The following is a 21,904-nucleotide window of genomic DNA, read 5'->3' on the forward strand; positions in this document are numbered from 1 at the left end:
AGAGCTTATCTAATTCATAAATATAGAATTAATTTAAATAATGTTGTAATCCAAAGCTAACTACTATATGTAAAAGAATAATAATTACATGTTTGCAAATATTTAAATAGAATATTTAATCATTCTAGATATTTTAAAAGCTATTATTAATAATTTTGCAGCTTACCTTAAAGGAAATAAATTAGCCCTCTAACAAGCTTTGTTTTAAAAAATATAACTAATATTCCTATTCATTTTCAAAAGGGAAAACTCCCCAAATCTATTAACTTAAAAATTTTATTTAAAATGATGTTAAACTCCAAATCAAATTCCACTACATAATTCGAGGGCAATATAAAAGTGATTAACGATTAATGGCAGCTGCAGGGGCGTTATTGTTTCGTCCTCTCCAGTTGGTACGTTTTTTTTTCTCCCAGCCTCCTACCAAATGCAAAATATGCAGCGAAAAACACGGCGAAAAAAAAAACCATAACAACTGCAATAACAACTGCCAGCTCATAATGGCCACAAGTGGAGGTTGTTGCTTTTTTTCTGGCTGGAACTGAAGCGAAAAGGCGCAACCTGATTGGATCTCTCCACTTGCAGCGGCAACAGAAGGAGTCATGGTTTGAGCCACAAAAGAGTCGGGCTAAGAGCCGGGCCCCATTGGGCCAAAAGCCCAGCGAACGGAGACAGAGAGAGGCCAATGCAGCCGATGCAGATGCAGCGTGATGCTTGTTGGTAATAAAATTGGTGCTTAAACGAATCCACTCACAGCCATTTAGCAATATCAGACATGGCTGTAAAATTAACAGAGCAACACAGTCCCAGCAGAGAGCCAACGATCCGCCATCGACCAGAAGACACACCGAGAGAATACAGGATTAAATGTGGTTGATTAAATAAACTATAACTGATTATACCACTCTGATATCTGGTTCGTTTGTCCTTTAATTATAAAGTTTAATATATTTTAATTTTTGTAGATGTACTTGAAGTTATTGTTATAATTTTTTATTATAATTTAAGCAAAAAGTTGTAAATAGTAAAAGTAAATATCGATTTAAATAATTCCAATATTTCCGGACTTCTTGATTGTGTTTTATAATTTTAGTCAGTCAAGGACTCATTTCCGACCCCATAAATCATATATATTCTTGATCAGCATTAACAGACGAATCGTTCTAGCCATGTCCGGAAGAAAATTTTTTTTTTTCATTTTTTCAAAATTTTGTAAGGGGTTACATCAGTAAAATTCTCAAAAATCGACAAAAAATTTAATTTAAAAAAATTTTAAATTCTGTATGCAGATTTGTTAACCTAAAAAAAAGTAGCATAGAAAAGCTTTCCAAATTGAATTTGATTCTTTTTTGACAGAGTTATAATATTTTTAAACTTTGATTTTTCCCAAAAAATTCTCCAAAATGATTATTTTCGGTGCAGCAACTTTCAGCCAGAGACTTGCAACAAGGGAACGGCCTCGAGTCCAGACCATGCAATTATTTCCTCTCCTCGCTGCAGTTGCTGCAGTTGTTGTTGTCGTTGGCGTTGTCGCTGCCCCGCGTTAATGATGCAGCGCAGCAGGAGGAGCGGGCTGCCGGAGGACTCTGGTGGCCTGCAAAATGGCAGACTGGTTCTCCGGGAAGCGAAGCAGCGACCAGCCATTGCGTCTCCAGCATCCAAGCCCCCCAAAAAAAGAAACACTTAGCAACACCCACTTTTCGGATCACGACAAGAGCTCGTTCGGTGCAATGCGAATCCGAATCCGACGGGTGCTGTGGAAAACAGTGTCTCTCTGCAGGCGACTGCAGCCTCAAACTCAAGGCATTTCAGGCTTTGGTACAGTGGATTAACATTTATTTAAAATTAGATTCCTTATACTAAATTCTAAATCATAGTTTGCTACTACAAAATTATTTTTATAAAATATATACATAATTCTTTAGCAAACAACTAATTATGAAAGAATCAAAACACATGGTCAACTTTTTCTATTAATTCTTTTATAATAAATTTAACACAATTTAAAGCTTCCATAAATCACTGTTAAAGAAGTGCTCAGAAACGTTTTGATTACCAATGAACTTCTCCGCGGAATAAACTGTTGTATTGAGATTTTGAAAATTCTGACAAGCCAAAAAGAAATCGAAGATCGAAGGGGCTGAGGGAAAGGAAAGCTGTGCTGGCAACTGGCCGGCCGGCCACATGATCGACTGTTGCACGATCGCATTAATTTATTAATTTAATGGCAAAAACGTTATGGCCACAAATCGAGGTGGAAGAGGGAGCAAGAGCAGGAGCAGGAGCTGGAGCAGGAGGGAGTGTGAGGCATTGTACCCAGAGGCGCACACACACGGGGCGTTTCTAACAATTTTATGCCAGATGAGCGCCTAAGTGATCGCGATCGAGCGCGCTGGCCTGTCGGATCCCATTCCCTGCCACGATCGGTGGAAGGACCTGCTTCCCATGCCCATGATTCGATGCACTCAAGAAAAATATTGAAAGCTTCCTTAAGTAAAGAGAATATATTACAAAATCAAAATGGAAATGATACAAAATTAAATTAGTTACCCACCTAAAAATTAAAGTTATAGCTAAAGTAGCGGAAGTTCGCTTGAGTTTAATTCACAGAAGCTTATCCCTTCTTAGAGAAAATTGTTCCCAGTGTCCATCATCCTTGGATATGATTCTTGCCATCCATCTGGGTCCAGCGACTGGGCAACGTGCGTCCACTTAAGCAGCAGACAATCTTCATTATGGCCAAACTGCGGGGCACACACAGCTGCAAGAGCTGGTGGAGCTCCGCTCGCGATTGGGAGATACAATCCCATCCTTCAGTGCCAGCCCCAGTTCAACTCCAGCTCCGATCCCACTCCCACTACCACTCTGGTGGAGCTCGCCAGGTGAGGTGTTTATTAAGGTGTAATGCAATTTTTCATATTTCACTCGGTTTCGCTTCGCATTGCCTCGCTTCCTTGGAGCTGCGGCGTGGGCGGAGCAACTGGAAAATTGCAATAATATGGCTTGTGTATCTTTCTTTCTTCTGGCCAAAACAGCAAATAAAATGGATGCACAATGCAAGCCACCGAAAGGATCCGAAAGGAGCGGCCAGCAGCGGCAGGAGCAGCGGCAGCGGCAGCAGGAGCCGGACCACGAGCAGGGGCAAAAAGTGTGGCAACATGTTTGAGGTTTTCGCTTTTCCGACATAAATAATGGCCATAAATTGAGCATGGCCGGAGCTAAAAATTCAGTATTTATAGCCAAATGATAAAAATAAGATTTATTAACATTTTGCTGCTCCCCTCCATCGCACACACACACACACACCCTCATCCCTGCGGAAAAAGAGAGAGAGAGATTCAGGATGACCTGGCGGGGGATGGGCAACCGGGACCGGAGCCAACGCCGCGCGAGAACATCCGTTTCGTTTCGCCGTGCGGATGATCCTGTGTTTGTGGGTGGAGTCCCTCCTCCATTCACACATTCTCATCTGCGGAGGCTTCTGTGTGCAGTCCAGAGCAAAAAAATTAACGCTCCACCAGCACTTGGAGAATGGGATGGGGACTGGGTAGGAGAAATCCAGGCAACTAATTAGCTTTTAGCCTCTCTGCTAATAAGAATCCAATGGAAGAAATGACACTGAGAAAAATCAAATGAGAATAGCAAAGATACAAACACAAAATGTACAAAATATTGTATTTTAATTTGTCAATATTATAATTATTTGTATTCGATTATAAGAATTATGTACAAAAAAATAGCACAATAAAAGCCAAGATGTCCTTTTCTTAAATTGTATTTTTTTTTCGGTGATTGTTCTATAAAATTGGCTTAGAATGGCTAGAAAGGTGGGTGGAACGGCAGTTGCATAAGTATCGTCCTGGCAGCTGCAGCTCATTAGCAGTCAGTGAAACCGCAAAAGAAATGCATTTTCCTCTTCCAGCTCCTCTCTAATGATGGTTATTCATAGCATTCCAAATTCAGCAGGCGCTTTTTTAAAGCAGCCATATTTCTGTTGGCCTGGGCGACTTTCTCATGCCAAATTTGGCGGATTGCAATTAGGGGAACCACCGCAGCACCGCCTGCAGCGAAGTGGGCCAGCAAACGAGATGGCCGAATGCCGTGAGTCCAGCTCAGCTGAGTGCTCCAATAACGAGAAATGTCCCAGGGAGCCCAAGGAGCCCAAGGAGCCAAAGGAACAGCGGAGTGGAGACGCACACGCTGGCTGATTTTAATCAAATTCACAGCATTGTTTGCCTGTCAAGCAGCCAGCGGGGCGATTATCACAGGCGCAGGACGCAGGACGAGCCGGGGATCTGGATGGAGGAGTGGACAACAAGCCGAAGGTCTGTCCGATATATATTTTTCTTATACATTTTTTTCCGTTCTGCCTTTACTGCTGGCGAATTCCGAGCGCATTTCGTACGACACCACAGGCAAAACCACAAACAAGAGCCATAAAGCTGCTCTGCCCCACATTCTTGGCGGGCATGAAAGCGCGTGACCACGTCACCGACCCGCACACCCCACACAGCACACACACCCCACCCACCTGGGGTAGTGCCTTTATTTTATTATATATTTTGGTTTTTTTTCGTTCTCGCCTTTATCTTGTAGCGCTCTTCAATCTGTATAAAACTCATGAATATCATTAAAAATCGCGGCTGCCCACTCGTAAAATTATTGTAATAACAATAAATGCGCTGACATGCAATGTTCAGATTTCCAAAACGGTAATTGAAGAGCGAAGTAAATCAAGTATGCATTGTTAGCAGGGGATATAGCCAATAGAGTTGAGAGATTTGCCCAGATATCACTGTTAAATATAAATGTTTAGTTTAGTCTTTTAAAACGAAAGTAAAGTAATTTTGATTAACAACAAATCATAAAAATAGTATCTTAATTTCCTTGTCTAAATAACAAAATATGTGTTTTCTGATGATATTAAGCTTACCCTAAACACTTTACCAATCCGAGCGACTTGATTTTGTATTCCAAAGAAATTTGTATTTATTTATATTATTAGCCTTAATAGTATTCGGTGTTGATAGAAGTAAATGTACATTAGATTTAAGTTAAAAAATTAGTGACTGTTTGGCTTAAAATAATGTTAAATAAGCACGGTCATTGGGAGCAATCATTTAACTTATTTTAAAAGTAACGACTTCTTAATGTGAGAGTGCCACCTGGCCTAATTTAAGCTGTCTGGCAACTCTGTGCTTTCTGGCACAATGGAATTCAATTTTAGTATTTTTCGTGGGTATATTCCTCAAACTGCGCTGCGGTCATACTAACATCCAGCCGGACGGTATTATCTATCGAAACCTTTACGGTCACACTGAGTTTAAGGTAAAAACAAACAGATTTAATAGTTTTTAAGATTAATAATTAAACGAAAATATAGACAGCAGGTGCATGCGATTAGCCCCGAAATCGTGTCGATAAGGAGCTCGTGTTATTGTTGGCGTCAGACGCTGGTCGGGGGCCAAGGATTGGAAGCCGTCGAAAATCTGGTGTTTTCTCGGCCATTAACTAATGCGTCATCGCGAAACCGTCAGCTTTGTGCAATATTTTGTTTAAATGTTTAGCCGGCACACGTTTCCTGCGCTGTGTGTGAGTGTGAGTGCGCTGTGTTGTGTGGGGACTCCAATATTTTCGCAATGTTTGATTAGAAAGTTGGCGGTGGAAGAAGAAGAGCGGAGCAAGCAACAGTGGCTGCTGCCGATTTCTCACCCAGCGGAGCACCCCTCCCTCTCGAAGGCAGCATCGCGCGCTCTCTTTTGGAATTCGCTTTGTTTCACCGCCAGCCAAACAACTTGCATCAGGAATACCCAGTAATCGTAGTTTTGTTGGGTATATTATGGAAATGCTTACCTAATACTTTTTTTTTTTAGTTAATTACAATTACTGAATCTCGAACCTTCGGTTATCTAAAAAAGATTAAAACAGCTTGAATGAGCTTTAATAGTCTTTTATCTCCGATAGAAGTAAAGTATAGGGTATTTCATAAGCGACTACCGGGAATCGCCGAATTCATTTATGGAATTTCATGACCTTTCGCAATTGCAGGCGCTGTGAACCACCATGGACTTTGCCAGTGTGCTTGGCAAGAGCGAGGCGCACCAGCGCACCATCATCCACCTGGACATGGACTACTTCTACGCGCAGGTGGAGGAGATCCGGGATCCAACGCTCCGCTCGAAGGCTCTGGGCATCCAGCAGAAGAACATTGTGGTCACCTGCAACTATGTAGCGCGGGCTAAGGGAGTCGCCAAACTGATGCTAATTACGGAGGCGCAGCGCATTTGTCCGGAATTGGTGCTGGTCAATGGAGAGGATCTGGCCCCATATCGTCAGATGTCGCAAAGGATCTTCGACCTGCTATTAAACTACACTCCTCTGGTGGAGAAACTTGGCTTTGACGAGAACTTTATGGATGTTACGTCGCTGGTGGAGCTGAGACAGGCACATGCCGCTGAGGCACAGCAGAAACCATTAGTGGGTCACACATATCCGACAGACGGCACTGATTTGTCCGCCTGCGACTGCGGCTGTGCCCAGCGCCTGGCCATCGGCACTCGAATCGCCCAGGAAATCAGGGAGGAACTTAAACTCCGCCTGGGAATCACCTGTTGCGCCGGAATCGCATACAATAAGTTGCTGGCCAAACTCGTCGGCGGTAGCCACAAGCCGAATCAACAGACTGTTCTCGTATCCACCTATGCGGAGCAGTTCATGCGGGAACTGGGATGCCTGAAACGCATCACTGGAATAGGCCAGAAAACGCAGAGCCTGCTGCTGGAGGCGGGCATGTCCTCCGTAGAACAGTTGCAGCAGTGCGACATGGATGTAATGCGCAAAAAGTTCGGTTTTGAGACGGCCACCAGGCTGAGGGATCTAGCCTTTGGTCGGGACACTAGCTCCGTGCGTCCCACTGGAAAGCCCAAGACCATAGGCATGGAGGATGCCTGCAAGCCCATCTCTGTGCGCACAGATGTGGAGGAGAGATTTCGCATGCTGCTCAAGCGCCTGGTGGAGCAGGTAAGAAAAAAACCTCAAGAAATCTTGGGCTTTTATTAATTATTAATGACATATTGCTTTTCCCGCATAGGTCGCCGAAGACGGTCGCATTCCGATAGCCATCAAGGTGGTGCTGCGCAAGTTCGACACCCAGAAGAAGAGCAGCCACCGCGAAACCAAACAAGCCAACATCCTACCCTCTCTATTCAAGACCTCCACTTGCCCTGGGGAAACAGGCGTGAGCAAGGTTCAATTGGCAGACGGAGCCCAAGACAAACTCCTCAAGATTGTGATGCGCCTGTTCGAGCGGATCGTGGACATGAACAAGCCCTTCAACATCACCCTGCTAGGACTGGCCTTTTCCAAGTTCCAGGAGCGCAAAGTGGGCTCCTCATCCATAGCAAATTTTCTGATCAAAAAGGCCGATCTCGAGGTGCAATCGATCACCTCGCTGACCAATACGAGTCTCACGAGTCCAACAGCGGAGAGCCCAACGTCGAACGAGTGCGCCTTCCGTTCGTCGCCAACGACATTTAAGCCGAGCGATCAGTTTTACAGAAGAAGAGCCACTACGGCCTCTCCCGTGCCGATGCTGCTTGATAATGGCTCTGAATCTGCGGCCACCAATTCGGACTTTAGTGACTTTTCGGAAACGGAAGTGGAACCCTCGCCGAAGAAAAGCCGCATTGGGCGTTTACTTGTTTCAAAACGCAGCCGTTTGGCGGCGGATGTAACGGAAACCGCCGCAGATGTTGCTTCGCCTAGCAAACTACGCGTATGTGATCTGCGTCTGAACTCGCGGGATAGCGAAAAGGACTTCCCCATGAGCACCACGCCCTCAACTTCCACATCGGGAAGCGCTCCTCGTTTCCGCACCGTCCAGCCGCCGAATACGCTGTTGCAGCGAATCGACGGCAGCCTCCGGTTCGTGGCCACTCGCACTGCCAGCCGTCTAAGCTCAAATGCCAGCTCCACAGCCTCCTCGCCACTGCCCTCGCCGATGGATGACTCGATGGCAATGAGCGCTCCCAGCACACCGACTATCACAGCAGCCGTGGCGACTACCAACAGCAGCACGTCTGCCAGCGAAGCCCTCTCCAATATCGCCTGTCCGGCGGGTGTGGATGCAGAGGTGTTTAAGGAGCTGCCGGTGGAGCTGCAAACCGAACTGATTGCGTCGTGGCGCAGCTCTCTAGTGGCAGCAGCGGTGGAGCAAACAAATGGAGCTGCCAGCAGCAGTGCTGCAGCTGCACGAGCCGGTGGTGCCCAGGCCACTGCAACCACTGCCAGTGGCGGAGGTCAGAAGAACACGCTGTATCGCTACTTTCTGCGAAACAAGTGATGCAGTGCATCTAAGCATCACATCTCCTCTAGTTGTAAGGTCAAAGTGAATAAACCCGTTTATAATATATTATTCTATATTTTTGTAAGTATACGGTAATAGAATTTAGTTGTAAGGGGGTAAAGCTTGCCAGAAAAGCAATTTTGAACACAAAAGTTCAACAGAGAAATGCTATACAGTAAGAAGCAAATCTCACAAGAGTAACCATCACTCAAGTCCATTTCCTTGCTGATATTACATTTATTACTTCATTTACACTTCATATATCATACACATTCAATTGGTTGGGCGACCTACTTACGAATAGTTTAATACATACTTATTTCTCACACGAAAAGGAACAAAATTGTGGCTAATTTTTGAGCTTAACTTGATACAAGTAAGATTAATTCTTATTCTTTGTTTTCTGTATGTTTTCCCTCGAAGAAAATGGCAACAAAAGTTGAAACAGTATAAAAAAGTTGTCTTTTACTTATATTAACGATAATAAAATAAAGTGAAGTCCTTAGATCGCGAAATGCATGCATGAATCTTAATGTAAGCGGCGCGGGAAAAGGGTAGCGGTTCAATCAGTGGCTCAGCCAGCCGCACTTGATAAAGAACTTGCGCAGCGAAGTCTCCATAGGACTGCCCAGCGATGGTGCTCCGCTTAGACAGACGGTCTTCAGCGAGAGGTAGGTGGTGGGTGTGATATTGTGCTTCCTGCACAGATCCAGCTCGTTGTGGCTAAGCAAGCTGCTGCCCAGGGCTTGGGGCAGGTTCTTCAGTTCGTCCAGCTGCGTGCGCAGCTTCAAGCTCATGCTGGTAGTCTGATCACTGTTGCTTCCGCCGGCGACCTCGTTTGGCAGTGGGTTTTTGTGGCCGCTGGCGCTGCTTTGCAGGAGCTGCTGCTGTGGCTGCTGCAGCGGCTGCAGATGTGGTTGGCTTCCCTTCGCGGAATTCGTTGGCAGATTCGCCATCGTCATAGCCGTGGAAATCGCTCCCGTCGTCGCTCCCGAGTCCAGGGTTATCGGCATTCCCATTCCCATTACCGCCCCCGGACCCACCCCCATTCCCGTCGTCGTCATCGTCGTCGTCTGCAGCATCGTAGCTGCCGACGATGCCCGACAGCTATCCAAGTAACTTCTGCTGGGCAATAATGCGCCGGAGCAAGTCGGGTCGGCGGTGTGGAGCGTGTTTCTTGGTGCGATTGAACTTGAACTTGCCTCGGCGCCGCTTGACATTTCGCTAAAAGTGTAAACCAGGCGTTAGAAACGAATTCCGGATCAAGTAAATAGCACAATTTAAATTTAAATGTTTCTGTGCATTTCGTGGATTATCCAAAATACTTACACCTTTCTGAGATTCGGTTGTGGGGAGTGCAAGGAAGAGCTTGGCGGCCGAAGACTTCCATTGGAGTGTTGCATGTGGTCCTGTGGTTAAACATTGTCTTATAGAACCGTTCGAACGCTCGTGGTTTGGCGCGTTTATAATGCAGTGGAGCTGAATATCGTGAGACAAAGACGGAAAAGCGATTGTAAGAGTTGGATCGGGTCAGTTTGGGGTCGGATCGGGGAAAGCAAGGCAGCACACACGATATTCAACTCGTCATGCATTCTCATGGAAGGGGAGCACTCAGTCCAGGAGAATTTAAATCGAACCTCTTTGAGGGCAAACTTCTTAACACAGTTTTTTTTAACTCAGTTTGATTCCATTTAAAGGGCTCATAATTTTATAGTTTATGCATTTACAAAAAACAAAAAACATGGTTATAGAAGTTTGCCCGTTTATGAATAGTTCAATTCTAATAACCCTTTGGTTGTGCCTTTCACTTACAGTCTTGCCGTGACCATACGGTCCCGTGGAACGATGCGTTGCCATTGCTGCGTGCTGCTCAAAGTGGACGCACTCGTCAATCTTGGTCAGCCCGTTGTAGCGATATCTGTAGAGCTCCGCCTGCCGGATGCGAAGCTCTTTTTCCCGCTCCAGCGAACCCAGCAGCCGTTCGTACTCGTTGCAGGTATAAAACTGTGCATAGACCCGAAATCTGTCCCGGAACTCTCGCTGCTCCTTGGTAAGACCCTGGTGCAGGGCGTAATTGCGGTTGCGGAAGAAGTTCGAGACCAGCTGGTAGTCCCTAACCATTCGTTTTCTGCGGGCGCGTTCTCTTAAACGGCGGGTATAGATATCCACATGGGCCAGCTTAAGCATTACATCCACCTCCGTGTCCTCGGAGCTGAGGGTGATGTTAGAGATCAGTTGCTCGGCTGTGGGATCGTACTCCCGCTCGAAGCTGTCCCTGTTGGGCATGTAGCCCAGCTGCATGGCCTCATCAGAATTGATGTCCAGCGGGGGGAGACTCGCCAGGGCACTCGTGCCCAGTGGGCCGGCATCGTCGTCTCCCGTGTGATCGATTAGCCGCGGCCTCTGACTGTGAGCTGGCGTCCAGGTGGCCCTTCCGATGGTGCCATTGACGAACTTGTTAACATACTCCTCCTTGGCGTCTTCCGCCGATTTGGTTTCGATGTGCTTGCTGATGTCCTCCCAGTTGCCGAATCCGTACTGCTCTATGGCGTCCAGCAGGCGTATCTCCTCGCGTGCCGTCCATGCCCCCTTTCCTCGAAACACGCTCAGAATGGACGTGCCCGTGTCCATAAACTGGTAGGCATGATTGTTTTGATGGGCTCCAATCTCCGCCCCCGCTGCAAAGCACTGTTTGCAAAAACAAAAAATAATAACAACGCAGTTAGTGAGAGTCAGCTGTTTTTTAGTCAACATGGTGAAATCGCCGGCTAAGTGACTGTGTGTGAGTTGCCCAGATGAGTCAGTTTTTTTTTGGTTCCAGATTGACGACGCATCTCTAGACTGTACGAATATTGGTGAAGCAGGGTGGGTCGCTTTCGTTGACAAAGAAATTTGGTCTTTGTTTTAAATATTAACCTTTTTTATTTCTATTTCCCTACATAGTTGTTCCAAAATATTTTTGGTTTAAATCAAGAACACATTTTTTAATAACTGTCTAACTTAAAAAAATAGCAATTTATACTTCTTAACCCGAAGCCAGGGCTCCATTTTTTTTTTAGAACCAAAATTTCGGCCCACCCTACTGCATACATAGGTAGGTGCGTCGCTCTGACTTTGTGTATGTGTGAACTACTTACTTGGAGACACAAATCGAAGTTTTCGCACTCCGCACAGTGCACCCGAATACCCTGGATGTCGTCCTGGCAGTTAGTGCAATTGTACTTAGTGAATAAATCCGCTATTGTGGTCATTTCAGCACAAAAATGGATTTTCGACACTAAAAAAAATTGTGCGAAAAAACTCGGCTGTGCAGTGTGACCAGCCGCAGGGACAACGCCATGTTTCTCGGCTATTACTACCAGAAAATACCGCAAATGAACCAGTGATACTATTAAGATACTGCCGCATTAATTAAAAAATTCAAATAATTTAAAAACTAACGTTTTGTTTTTATTTACGAATCAATCTTTTTGTTGCATGTATCCATGACAATGGGAGCTAATTTTATTTTAATTAAATTTGTCTTTATAGCCTTGCAAGAATTCTAATTTTAGTTTCTGCCCCTATAAACCATATATATTCTTGATCTGCATCAAAAGGGGAATCTTTCTAGCCATGTCGACGACAAAAAAATTTTTTTTAATTTTTTTCAAAATTTTATAAGGGGTTACATCGTTAAAATTCTCAAAAATTGAAAAAATTTTGATGTCTTGAAATTTAAAATTTAAAATGCAGATTTGTTAACCTAGAAAAAACTAGCATAGAAAAGCTTTCCGAATTAAATTTGATGCTTTTTTGACGGAGTTATGATATTTATACACTTCGATTTTTCATAAAATAATTACATATATAACAATTTCCGGTCTTCTTGAAAGATTTAAAAATTTGAGTCAAAAGCATTTTATTAAGATCTGAATTAACTTTTTATATGTATATGTCTGTCCCTTTTTCTATAATTTGACCAAATTAGATTGATTCTTAATGCCTCCCTTTTGTTTTCTATTACAAACTAGAAAAAAAAGAAACAGCTGTATATTTAAAAAAAAACTTACCCAACTACCACACTTAACTGTTTTAAAAGTAATATGTATGCGTTAAATATTGATAGTAGTTTATTTAATAATTTCAAAAGTTTAATTCGAGTGTTTTGCCTTTTGTTTAAAGTTGATTTTATGCTAATATCACAAAAATAATATACAAAACTAAAAATGTAAACGATTTTATAATCGAACCGAAACCAAGTTAAACATAAATACGAATACGTACGTGTGATGGTTGAAACACCGATCGTTTGTGGTGGCTTAAATAAAGTCGAATGCTTAAAATGCAATTGGTTACATTAACATAAAACGGTGGTCGGAAGGTTAGTTAAAACTTAAAACCTAGGTGAAATCATAAAAGAGTATACGAACAAGTTTAGATATATCTTTTGTCTCAAACAAAAAGCGACAAATTGAAAGCTGCCGAACAATATCGTGGGGGACGCTGGCTTACATCTAACATGAATCGTGGATAGGTCACAATCGTTACAATATTCGGAAAGGATCTGGGGGCTAGGCTACGGCTATATAAATATTTGATTATTTGATTAGTTCATACGTGTGTGTGTACGCTGAATACGTTTAGATTACTGTTAGTATTGCTGTCTTCCGCCGAGCAGCAGCCGAATGGTTATGGGTTCCAGATATCGCAGTGGGCGGCGAGGACTAGTTTGTGTTGCTTGCGGCTTTGGTGGCTTGATTACTGTTGCTAGTTTGCTTGGACCAGGGTAAACAAAACTGTACGAGTTACGTATTACGTGTTACGATATCAAATGGGTTAACAAATCTTAAACAGATATGGCAAGGTTCTTGTGCTGCTGCGTTTCTGAAACACGCACACGGCCAACAAAATTCAATTTAATTCGAGTACCTAAAAACGTCTAAATAAGTCTATTTGAGCGCCAAATTCGGGTTGGTGTCGCACCTGCGGCTGTTCCTTGGGTTCAGGGTTCAGGGGCAACAATACTGTTTGAGGGCATTTAAGAGTTTGAGATTCACGATTTTCACAGATACGGTTCGAATTCGCTTGCGTAAGGAACTGAGGAGAGGTCACAGCGCAGGCGCGACCCCAGTCGTCATAAGCGACGACTGGCAACTACCCCGGTGCCGGATCTAAGTCCAGATCCATCCGGGCCACCTGCTCCTGGCAACGGGACTCATAAGCAGGCAGCCGCCGCGACGGACGGGCTCTCAAAATTTGCATAAGCGAGTAGTCCTAAAGCATAACTATCAACTAATTTGGTATGTAAAGTCTTTCTGTCTTTGTCAAGGGGCTGATGATGGGCGTGATGAGAGGACCAATGCCAATGGCCAACTAGCATTAGTGCCACCAACAGGCCGGCCGATGCCACAACATAGTCCTGGCCGTACTCACTCGAATATGGGAACCGATTCACTGTGCTCGGTGGCTGCTTATCGTCTTTGTGTCTGGGCTCTCGTGCCTCATCATCATCATCATCATCGTCGTTGTGTTGGGAAGCATGTAAACGTTGGCTAAGCTGGGCTGGGATCACTGGTTTGGACTCGGGATGGCTGCTGACATGGCTCCTGGCGTTGATCATCCCAGCGATATGCATTTGATTGCATAAAATGTGCTCGGGAAGGGGATTACTGCTGCTGCTATTACTTGAGAGGCTGTTGCAGCTGCTAATGCTGCTGCTGCTGGCGAAGATCGGTGTCGTGGGTGCGGATAAGATACTTGGGTGTGGATTAATTTCTTTCTTGATAAAATACTTGAAGAGGGTTTTGTTCCTCTTTAGTTACGGTTGAATCTGCTTCTTGGGTTTTTTTAACTCAGCATCTTCGTCACGCTTGATCTCGGTGTAGCGCTCGCCCTTGAGCGAGACTATCTTGTTGTCCCGGTAGCGGACCAGCTTGCGTGGCTCCATCTTGGGCACCACCGGCTTGTATTCGCGCTGGGTAGCGTTCTTGTCCACATACGAGTATCTGCGGGGATAACATGTTATTTGGTTTCATTCAGACTTGATATTTACAATTAATGTCTTTGTTATTTAAGATTAAGCTTTGTAGAAACAATACTAATAATAATAATATAAAATAAAATAAAAACAAAACACTCACCTGGCGATAATACGATTCTTTAGCTCATTATCGTCAACCACCACATTCTTCTTGACATATCCAGTATGCGACTTATCCGTAATGCTTTGGTTGGTCTCCTGGCGGTGCAGCAGGATCTGAGTGGCGCTATCGATGTCCCCCTTGGAGATAGCGATGCAGTGCTTGATCTAGACGAATAGGAAATATATAGCAAGATAAGACATGGATATTTCCTCAAACGATGTTAATCCAAACCTCAGCATAAGCTGCGTCGGGGAACATCTCCTGTAGCACCTCGGCCTCGTCCAAAAAGTAGTCGCATGTGGAGCTGGAACTGTCGGTGGAGCCGCCATCACTGGTCTCCGACAGATGCTGCGATCGCTTGTTGCTGCCGCCACCGCCGCTGCTGCTGCTGTTCGAGGACAACTCGTCCTTTTCGGAAGTGGACGAGTTGCGGGCACGCAGCTTGGACTCAGGAATGATGCCCGACAGGGTCAGAGAGCTGAAAAAAAGCACTTAACTTAAACACTGCCAAAACAGGGTATGATGAAAGTGAAATGCTACCTGAGCGACAAGTTGACAGCGTCCAGGCTGCCCTGGTTCTTCTCCACAGCGCTCAGCTCACTGGCTAGCTTATAGATCCACTCGCAGATGACGCCCTGGTCGATGGTTGGAAAGTCCTCGAAGTAGGCGCCCATCATCTCCACGAAGCCCTCCACATCGAAACAGGGATCCTGCGAGGCCTCCTCCAGAATGGAGATGATGTACGACAGGACGATCTCGTCTACGACGCTGAAATCGGCACCGGGAATGTGGCCACTGATGAACTGCACCAGGCTGCGCCTAACCATCTCGTGCTGCTTCTCCAGATTGGTCATTTTGGTGGCTATATGGCTTTAGGACTTCTCGAAGTATCTCTCGCTGGTTCGGCGAATTTAATTTACAACTCGAACGGGTCTCTCTTGCAAACGGACAATCACTCGGTGGGGACTTCCCCGGACTCTAAAGCATGCCCAGACGGATTAAATAGGTTCAACTTAAGTTTAGTTCTGCAACAAATTCGGATTTTGACTTTGGTTTTTGAGCTGCGCCTTTCTTTTGCTTCTTTTTGTTTTTCTGCTTCTTCTTCCTTTTGCTTTTTCTTCTTCTTTCTGCAATCAATAACACGTAACGTAACGATTTACGTTACGTTTTGGTCGCTGATGAACGAAAAGTATGGTAGCGCACCAGTGCTGCCAGACCAAAATACCTTGCGAACACGGTCACACTTTCGAATTAACGGGTTTTTGAATATTTTGAAAAATGAAATAAAAAAATATATCATGGAGTTTTAATTTAATTTAAATATTTAATACACTTTTTTCGGTTCTTACCTGTCAGCAAATTACCTAAACAAAAATTTAAATATAGTGCTACAAGGTATCAAGTACTACGTTCTAGCACTTACTAAAGATCTAAACCGTTTTGAGGCAGTATTTAATCTTTATTATATAGGGTATTTATATATATATTTAAAACTCACAAATCCTTATAGCTACTGTTAGTTTTTCACGGCTTCTTTGCACTTTGCTTTCCTAAAAAATCAGACTTTCTGAAATGAGTGATTTGAGCTGTTATATAAAAAATTATAAAAAACAAAACTGTAACTATGATTTTAATGGAATTCATTTTTTATTAAATTCGAAAAATAATAATTGAGATAATAGTTTAAGGTTTAAACAAAACAAGATGAGATATGTACTTTCGTGTCTCTGTATACAATTTATTGTTTTGTATTGCTTTTGGTCTTTATGGGTTGGCGCCTATCACATGTCCCTTCGATCGCACAGGCCTTGCCGCAAAAAAATGATTATAATTACTGGCGTATTATATACATTAGCTTTACCGTTAAAGTTTAAGAGTATTGGCTTAAAGCTGCTTGCATTTCATGCAATCTCTATTGCAACCTACAGCTTGAGCAATCTCGCTCACAACCCCATCGATTTTGGGTTATATTACACATAAATATGTATATCGTAAGTAGGTAAATCTTTTTTTCAATTAACTGATAATTTGCACTGCCGTTTCCCGGGGTAAATTCTTACTTTCCGCGTCGCTGGCGCGGTGGAAGGTTGTTCTTCTTGCCCAGTATCTTCATGAGTTGTTTGGACATGAAGAAGGGCTTCTCCGGTGAACCATCGTTCCGCTCGCAGTCCTCCAGGAAGCAAAGGAACAGTGTATCCACGGCCGTGGAGTAGACACCGAAAAACACGCTCGTAATGAGGAAGGCGGCAATTACCACCACGGTCGTGGGCACCGCATTATGATGTAGCTGAATGATGGCAGGATTATTGACCAGGAAATAGTAGGTGGACACCCCCGCTCCGGCGGTAAGCAGCAGTTTCGACAAGAAGAACAAAAAGTCCGTGACCTTGTCTAGCGTGACCACGCGCAAAAAGTTTCGCATAATTAGGTTAAACGCGTCCTTGGCACTGCTACAGAAGTTCTTGCCGTGAATGGCGCACATGATGTAGGCATTCCGGTTGAGGAACTTCAGGAAGGTCTCCAACAGCCAGAAGAAACAGCGCATGCAGCAGAGGATGGCCCGCGTCACCGAATTGTCGTACTTCTTCAGCTTGCTATCGATGTACTCCAGCACCAGGCGAATCAATCGGCAGATGGCCAGGATCAGCGAGCCAAAAGCAACCGTTCCCAGGTGGTAGAAGGCAGTTTGGCAAAAGGCTCGTGTTAGCGTAAAGTAGGGAACGTCTCGCTTCTTGAAGGTCCAATACCAGCGGGCAAAGGTGGCTGCTAGAACCATGTCACTGAAGGCCGAGATGAAGAAACTTAGCCAGAGGAATCCAAAGACGTTGTAGAAGATGGCCCACTTAATCAGTGGCGGATTTTCAATCGTATCGAAGCTGCATGTGGTCTTCGAGCAGGCAACTCGCTGCGATTGCTGGAAAAAACCTGAAGTCGAGGCCTGCTGATTGTAGCAATGCTGCTGGAAAACCTCCGGATTGCAGGATCCCCCGATGGTATAGTTGATGGCTGGACCTTCGCAGACGCACGGCTCATTGGTCACTTCACCATCAGCTGTCAACTGACGCACCATCCGGAAGGACGCCTGACCGATGGAGCCTAGGTACAAGCCCACACCGACGGCGAACGCAATCGCCGCTATAAAGAGTACCCAGGAGAAGATGGGGAAGAAAACGGTGCTGATCACACTGCTCACCGCTTTGCTACCCTCCTTCGTTAACGCAATGGCTATCCGGATGCGTTTCCTCAGCACAATGACCAGCAGCAGGATAACCACGAAGCACACGGCCACGAAGATGGACAGGTAGAGCCAGGTCTTCTGGTTCTGGAGCACATTTTTAACCGTGGAATGCAGGTTCAAGCCATGCACCGTCACCGTGGGCGTCTTCTCCCAGAATATGTACTGCCTCACGGTGTAGTAGATGCCTACCAGGAGGCCAATGAGCACGCCGAAGATTGAGAACCAGAGGATCGGAGCCGAGAGCCATCGCATCAGAGCTATGAAGATCAGAGAGGCAATCAACGTGCAAAAGCACGCCACTAGCACTATTGACCAGGAGTTGACCAGATCCTCAACTATCTCCTCGCCCAACCGCTGGGCGTCGTGGGTACCATTATAGAAATGGGCCACCAGGTTGCCCACCATCTTGGCTAGCCGGGTGTCGGTTTGCATCATCTTCTCCTTTATCACAGCCTCGTTCAGTGTGCGTCGACATTGAGTGGCCGGCTCCTCCTCCACCGGGGATTGCTTTGAATTTCCCTGTTGCGCGACTAGAGATTGTGCCTCCGCCATGCTAAGCGCCATGGCCTTGGCCTCCAGCTCGACTTCAGTGGTGGCATTTCCAGGCAGCAGCGTCAGCTCCCTTCGCGAGCGTCCGCTTCTCAAAAGAAAAGCTGGAATATACTCGCACACCTGTGGTGAGAACTCGAAGAGACAGCGGTTGAGGAAGGCAGCACTCTTGATGTACCATCGGGCGCACAAGTTATTCTGGATGGCATTGTTCATTTGCTCCTTGTTGCGAATCTGCGCCTTGGTCTCCTCCGTCAGGCAGATGAGTCGACTGTGTAGATCCTCAAAGCTCAACGAGTTCTTCATTGTGTCCCAGACGAACGTCTGGCTGGGACACTTCTCCACACACACCTGTGGAATCAAGCAAACTGTCTTAATATATCCTAATTACCATCTCTTTCTTAACTTACCTGGGGTGTGGGACAGCCCGTAAGGGGAACTAAGGGATCAATGCACTGCTCCAGATTGAAGAAGAAGAGGTTCTTCTTGTTCAGCACACCGGAGTCGATGCCGCACTTGCGGTTAAATGAGTCCGAGGGCACCATCAGCTTGTTGAGATCGCCATGTTTGATGGCGTACTGCGCTATGAAGCCCCATCCGGCTAGAAAGAGGGCGAAGAGCAGCAGGCAGGGCACATCAGTACAGCTCCTATCCCGCTGCCGTGGTCCCGTGAAGTTGCGGTCGTAGCGCAAAGGCTCGCCGTACTTGTTCATCAACTCCTCGCTCTCCGTCATTGCTTTTCACTGCTAAATGTCAATAGAGAATCGAATGTTATATATCTTTAAATTTATCATAGATGGGCCCTAGTCGTAGTGTTTAGGTAATGATGCTTTCTAGGTTGTTAGTGTCCCCCCTGTAATTTGTTTCCGTAGATGCGTCATTTGTTTAAAAATGGCACCGTATATATAGTGGGTGTTGGTGGGGTGCTGTCAACTACTAGCGGCATTTTTTGTACTCGATGTTCATTGTTGATTGTGTGGCGTGGAGAGTACGTTCGGAATATGAATGTGTCAGCGATAAATTGTGGTTTTGATGGTATCTAGGAGGCTATCTAGGGCCAATGATCTTTTTTTAATGACTTCTTATCGGAGTTAAACATATTGTCTGTGGGTTAAGAGTAATTCCTTATGGTAAAAACTATATGTTTCAGTGTACATTTCATTCTTTTATTTATTTTAGCGACTCACATATTTTATAATCATCATTATCATAGGGAATAATGACGTGTGTAATATATTTGAGCGGCTTCAGCTGATAAGAACAGTATGACAAAGTAGGTATAAATTTTTTCTGGAAAGCCAAGAGGAGGATTATCCCGCATTCCAAGTAGTCAAGTTAATGACCAATGAATTCTGATAAGGAATTATTACAGAATTCTTTAATTACTTTTTGAAATTTTGGTAAACATTTTTATGCTTATTACTCATTGTTTCTTTTCATCAGTTCTCCTTGCTTTTGATTCTTTTTCATTTAAAACAATAAATCCCATTAATCCAACGAAATGTGATGCAATTTCTGATCTATCTAATTCATTCTTTCTCTCTGAATAAGAAAAAACACAGTAATTGTCGTATAAACGTAAACAATTGCTAATTTACTTTTTTACCGTCATTCATGTCTCAGATCTCTGATAAACTTTGCAAACTGTACATCAAATTCGCTTCGCTGAAATAAGCGAAAAACTATATTCATTTGCTATACACCAGAAAATCAGCTCGAGCATGTCACAAAATGGCAATAATGACGCATTAAAAGTAAATTAAATTTGTACGCTCACTTGTTGCTTGCTGCCTGATGTTTGTTTATGTGTATAGCTGGTTTTTTTGTTTGTTTGTGGTCACTGTCTGGTCTCAAATGGAAAACCCGCCGCCGCCTTTAATGGCTGAGTTTCCAAAAAGTAAATAAAATAAATCAACAAGCACATGGCGTTTTTCATAGACAACGAAAAAGGAAGCTAATTTCAGAAACCAAATTTTGAATACCCTAGCTAGTTTGCAATTATTTCAATCCACATTAAGCCAAACATGCATTAATTTTAACTCGAAAAGCGTTTTTGTGCTGGCTTTTACTAAGTTTTTACCTGGATCTTGACGGTGATCAAGAATATGATATGATTTCTAGGAATGACATCCTTAATGCGTTGCAAACATTCTTACTAAAATCAGTATACCCGGCCAGGGAATGAAAAATCTAAGCCAATTTTGGCTGACAACTCGGACCACATGGTTCAAGGTCGTCTGCCAGAGCTTCATTACGATATAAGGGTATTTGGAATCTCATTGCCTGGGAGCTTAACGTTTCAGCAGCATTATTTGCCTTGGGCTACATAATCTTACATTTTATCTAGATTCTAGAGCCACAATTAAACATTTTTATCGCATAAGGAAAGCTCATGTTCCCGAGAGGAAATTCCCTCTTTAGGGTTTCCATTGAAATATGTTTCATGATTGAGGTCGGTGTAACATTTTGATATGGTGTTGCTGGAATCGAAACTTTTAGGAGTTTGTAATATTTCCCGTTTGCGTCACCTTAAATAAAAATACGGCACAGTAAAGCTTCCTTAGCTTCAGCAACATATAACATGTATGTATGTACAATCTGTTCAAGTACTTTCAGCTAAAAAAAAACGAAAGTCTTAAATTCATGAGTAGCTTCTACATTCATAGTTTTTTCTGAATAAATACTAATATTTATTAGTTTATGGCTTCCAAGAAAAGTTGCAGTTAAGGGAGTTCAACTGTTGGCAATTCTTATCACATAATGGAGGTGTCTTGTTTTCAATTTGCACTTTTCCACAACACACACCGCTTGTAGTTCCAACGGTACAAGACAGCAAAGTAATTTAGGTAAATGGAGAGACATCCATTACTCACCGATGGTTCACTGGCAAATGATTCTTCCAGAGATGCGACAAAGGAGCTCTACTCTCAGTCTGATTTCTTTGTGCTCCTTTATTGTCTTGCCATCCGAACGAGGCCCTCGGATGTGGGTGCGGGTGGGAATGTGGCTATGGGTGGGGAGTAACTGGCAAACGGAGTAACCTCTCCGGCGAAAGTCACCGGACCACTAAAGCGGGCAGCCTTTGTTGGAAACTCCGTGCGTGCGTTGCTCTTTGGTTGTCGTGGCTTCGGTCACTTGCACTCGAATAACATAAATACATATATCCAAATTATATATGTACGGGCGGGCAGGGGGGCGCTGCAAACATAAAGGCAGCATGAATATTGAGCGAGTGTGTGTGGGGGGGGGTTTGCTTGTGAGCCACTTGGGGACTGTGAACAGAGCAGCAGGGCACACTTTTGTTAATTGCACAATCCTAATCGCTTTCGCTCCATTGCGAGCGTAGGTCCAGTTATAATGACAGCTTGCAGTTTCGACCGAATTTCTGTGCATGCAATTCTCTTCACTGGAGCAGGCGCACACATAATAATCCACACGTACTGGCGACTCACTTGCACTTACGCTAATTGTAGGCCAACATCAGCACTCGCCTTTATCGAAGTAAACGGATCCACACACAAAACAATACTGCCCCAAAATTGCCCCACCTCCCACCTCCATCAGAGTGCGAACAGCTGTGCAGATCAGTGTTGGACAGCGCCATTATTTCGGTCAAAACAAACCTGAAATGTGTGTGGAATGTGCGCA

At 44.4% G+C, this 21,904-nt stretch overlaps 4 protein-coding genes across 10 annotated transcripts; 1 reads left to right on the plus strand and 3 right to left on the minus strand.

Moving 5' to 3' along the window:
* The first annotated feature begins 5,285 nt into the window (after window positions 1-5,285).
* On the plus strand, window positions 5,286-8,411 carry PolI (DNA polymerase iota). 2 transcript variants are annotated; one of them, XM_017162189.3, is made up of 3 exons: window positions 5,286-5,328; window positions 6,049-7,020; window positions 7,091-8,411. In XM_017162189.3, the coding sequence occupies exons 2-3, from the start codon at window positions 6,064-6,066 to the stop codon at window positions 8,339-8,341; spliced, it is 2,208 nt and encodes a 735-aa protein (XP_017017678.1). In that variant the 5' UTR covers window positions 5,286-5,328; window positions 6,049-6,063; the 3' UTR covers window positions 8,342-8,411. The 2 variants fall into 2 exon arrangements, with proteins under 2 accessions (XP_017017678.1, XP_017017679.1); XM_017162190.3 differs by lacking the exon at window positions 5,286-5,328 and adding an exon at window positions 5,398-5,598.
* Window positions 8,412-8,561: 150 nt separating this feature from the next.
* Ada2b (Transcriptional adapter 2B) lies at window positions 8,562-11,674 on the minus strand. Of its 2 annotated transcripts, none has more exons than XM_017162191.3 (4): window positions 11,482-11,673; window positions 10,157-11,032; window positions 9,674-9,753; window positions 8,562-9,568 (listed from the first exon to the last, which is right to left on the minus strand). In XM_017162191.3, exons 1-4 carry the CDS (start codon window positions 11,593-11,595, stop codon window positions 8,911-8,913), a joined length of 1,728 nt encoding a protein of 575 aa, XP_017017680.1. In that variant the 5' UTR covers window positions 11,596-11,673; the 3' UTR covers window positions 8,562-8,910. The 2 variants fall into 2 exon arrangements, with proteins under 2 accessions (XP_017017680.1, XP_017017681.1); XM_017162192.3 differs by having other exon boundaries at window positions 9,316-9,568; window positions 9,674-9,823; window positions 11,482-11,674.
* Window positions 11,675-12,434: 760 nt separating this feature from the next.
* LOC108071458 (CUE domain-containing protein 2) lies at window positions 12,435-15,587 on the minus strand. The gene is made up of 4 exons (XM_017162221.2): window positions 15,010-15,587; window positions 14,701-14,947; window positions 14,467-14,633; window positions 12,435-14,331 (listed from the first exon to the last, which is right to left on the minus strand). The coding sequence occupies exons 1-4, from the start codon at window positions 15,321-15,323 to the stop codon at window positions 14,145-14,147; spliced, it is 915 nt and encodes a 304-aa protein (XP_017017710.1). The 5' UTR covers window positions 15,324-15,587; the 3' UTR covers window positions 12,435-14,144.
* Window positions 15,588-16,092: 505 nt separating this feature from the next.
* Ctl2 (Choline transporter-like 2) lies at window positions 16,093-21,864 on the minus strand. Of its 5 annotated transcripts, none has more exons than XM_017162177.3 (4): window positions 21,719-21,864; window positions 21,130-21,454; window positions 18,667-19,002; window positions 16,093-18,607 (listed from the first exon to the last, which is right to left on the minus strand). In XM_017162177.3, the coding sequence occupies exons 3-4, from the start codon at window positions 18,988-18,990 to the stop codon at window positions 16,526-16,528; spliced, it is 2,406 nt and encodes an 801-aa protein (XP_017017666.1). In that variant the 5' UTR covers window positions 18,991-19,002; window positions 21,130-21,454; window positions 21,719-21,864; the 3' UTR covers window positions 16,093-16,525. The 5 variants fall into 5 exon arrangements, with proteins under 5 accessions (XP_017017666.1, XP_070143382.1, XP_017017667.1 ...); XM_070287281.1 differs by having other exon boundaries at window positions 18,667-18,999; window positions 21,709-21,854; XM_017162178.3 differs by having other exon boundaries at window positions 21,709-21,854.
* Between the last annotated feature and the right edge of the window lie 40 nt (window positions 21,865-21,904).

The sequence above is a fragment of the Drosophila kikkawai genome, chromosome 3R (genome assembly GCF_030179895.1).
Source record: "Drosophila kikkawai strain 14028-0561.14 chromosome 3R, DkikHiC1v2, whole genome shotgun sequence".
Lineage (NCBI taxonomy): Eukaryota > Metazoa > Arthropoda > Insecta > Diptera > Drosophilidae > Drosophila > Drosophila kikkawai.

Excerpts from the sequence above, each read along its gene's own strand:
- PolI (XM_017162189.3), top strand. The coding sequence starts at position 6,064 with ATGGACTTTGCCAGTGTGCTTGGCAAGAGCGAGGCGCACCAGCGCACC. Across the intron at positions 7,021-7,090 it reads TCAAGCGCCTGGTGGAGCAG|GTCGCCGAAGACGGTCGCAT; the intron begins GTAAGAAAAAAA and ends TTTCCCGCATAG.
- Ada2b (XM_017162191.3), bottom strand. The coding sequence starts at position 11,595 with ATGACCACAATAGCGGATTTATTCACTAAGTACAATTGCACTAACTGC. Across the intron at positions 11,033-11,481 it reads ACTTCGATTTGTGTCTCCAA|TGCTTTGCAGCGGGGGCGGA; the intron begins GTAAGTAGTTCA and ends TTTTGCAAACAG. Across the intron at positions 9,754-10,156 it reads CGTATGGTCACGGCAAGACT|GACCACATGCAACACTCCAA; the intron begins GTAAGTGAAAGG and ends GTTTAACCACAG.
- LOC108071458 (XM_017162221.2), bottom strand. The coding sequence starts at position 15,323 with ATGACCAATCTGGAGAAGCAGCACGAGATGGTTAGGCGCAGCCTGGTG. Across the intron at positions 14,948-15,009 it reads GCTGTCAACTTGTCGCTCAG|CTCTCTGACCCTGTCGGGCA; the intron begins GTAGCATTTCAC and ends GCTTTTTTTCAG. Across the intron at positions 14,332-14,466 it reads AAGAATCGTATTATCGCCAG|ATACTCGTATGTGGACAAGA; the intron begins GTGAGTGTTTTG and ends TTATCCCCGCAG.
- Ctl2 (XM_017162177.3), bottom strand. The coding sequence starts at position 18,990 with ATGACGGAGAGCGAGGAGTTGATGAACAAGTACGGCGAGCCTTTGCGC. Across the intron at positions 18,608-18,666 it reads CGGGCTGTCCCACACCCCAG|GTGTGTGTGGAGAAGTGTCC; the intron begins GTAAGTTAAGAA and ends TTGATTCCACAG.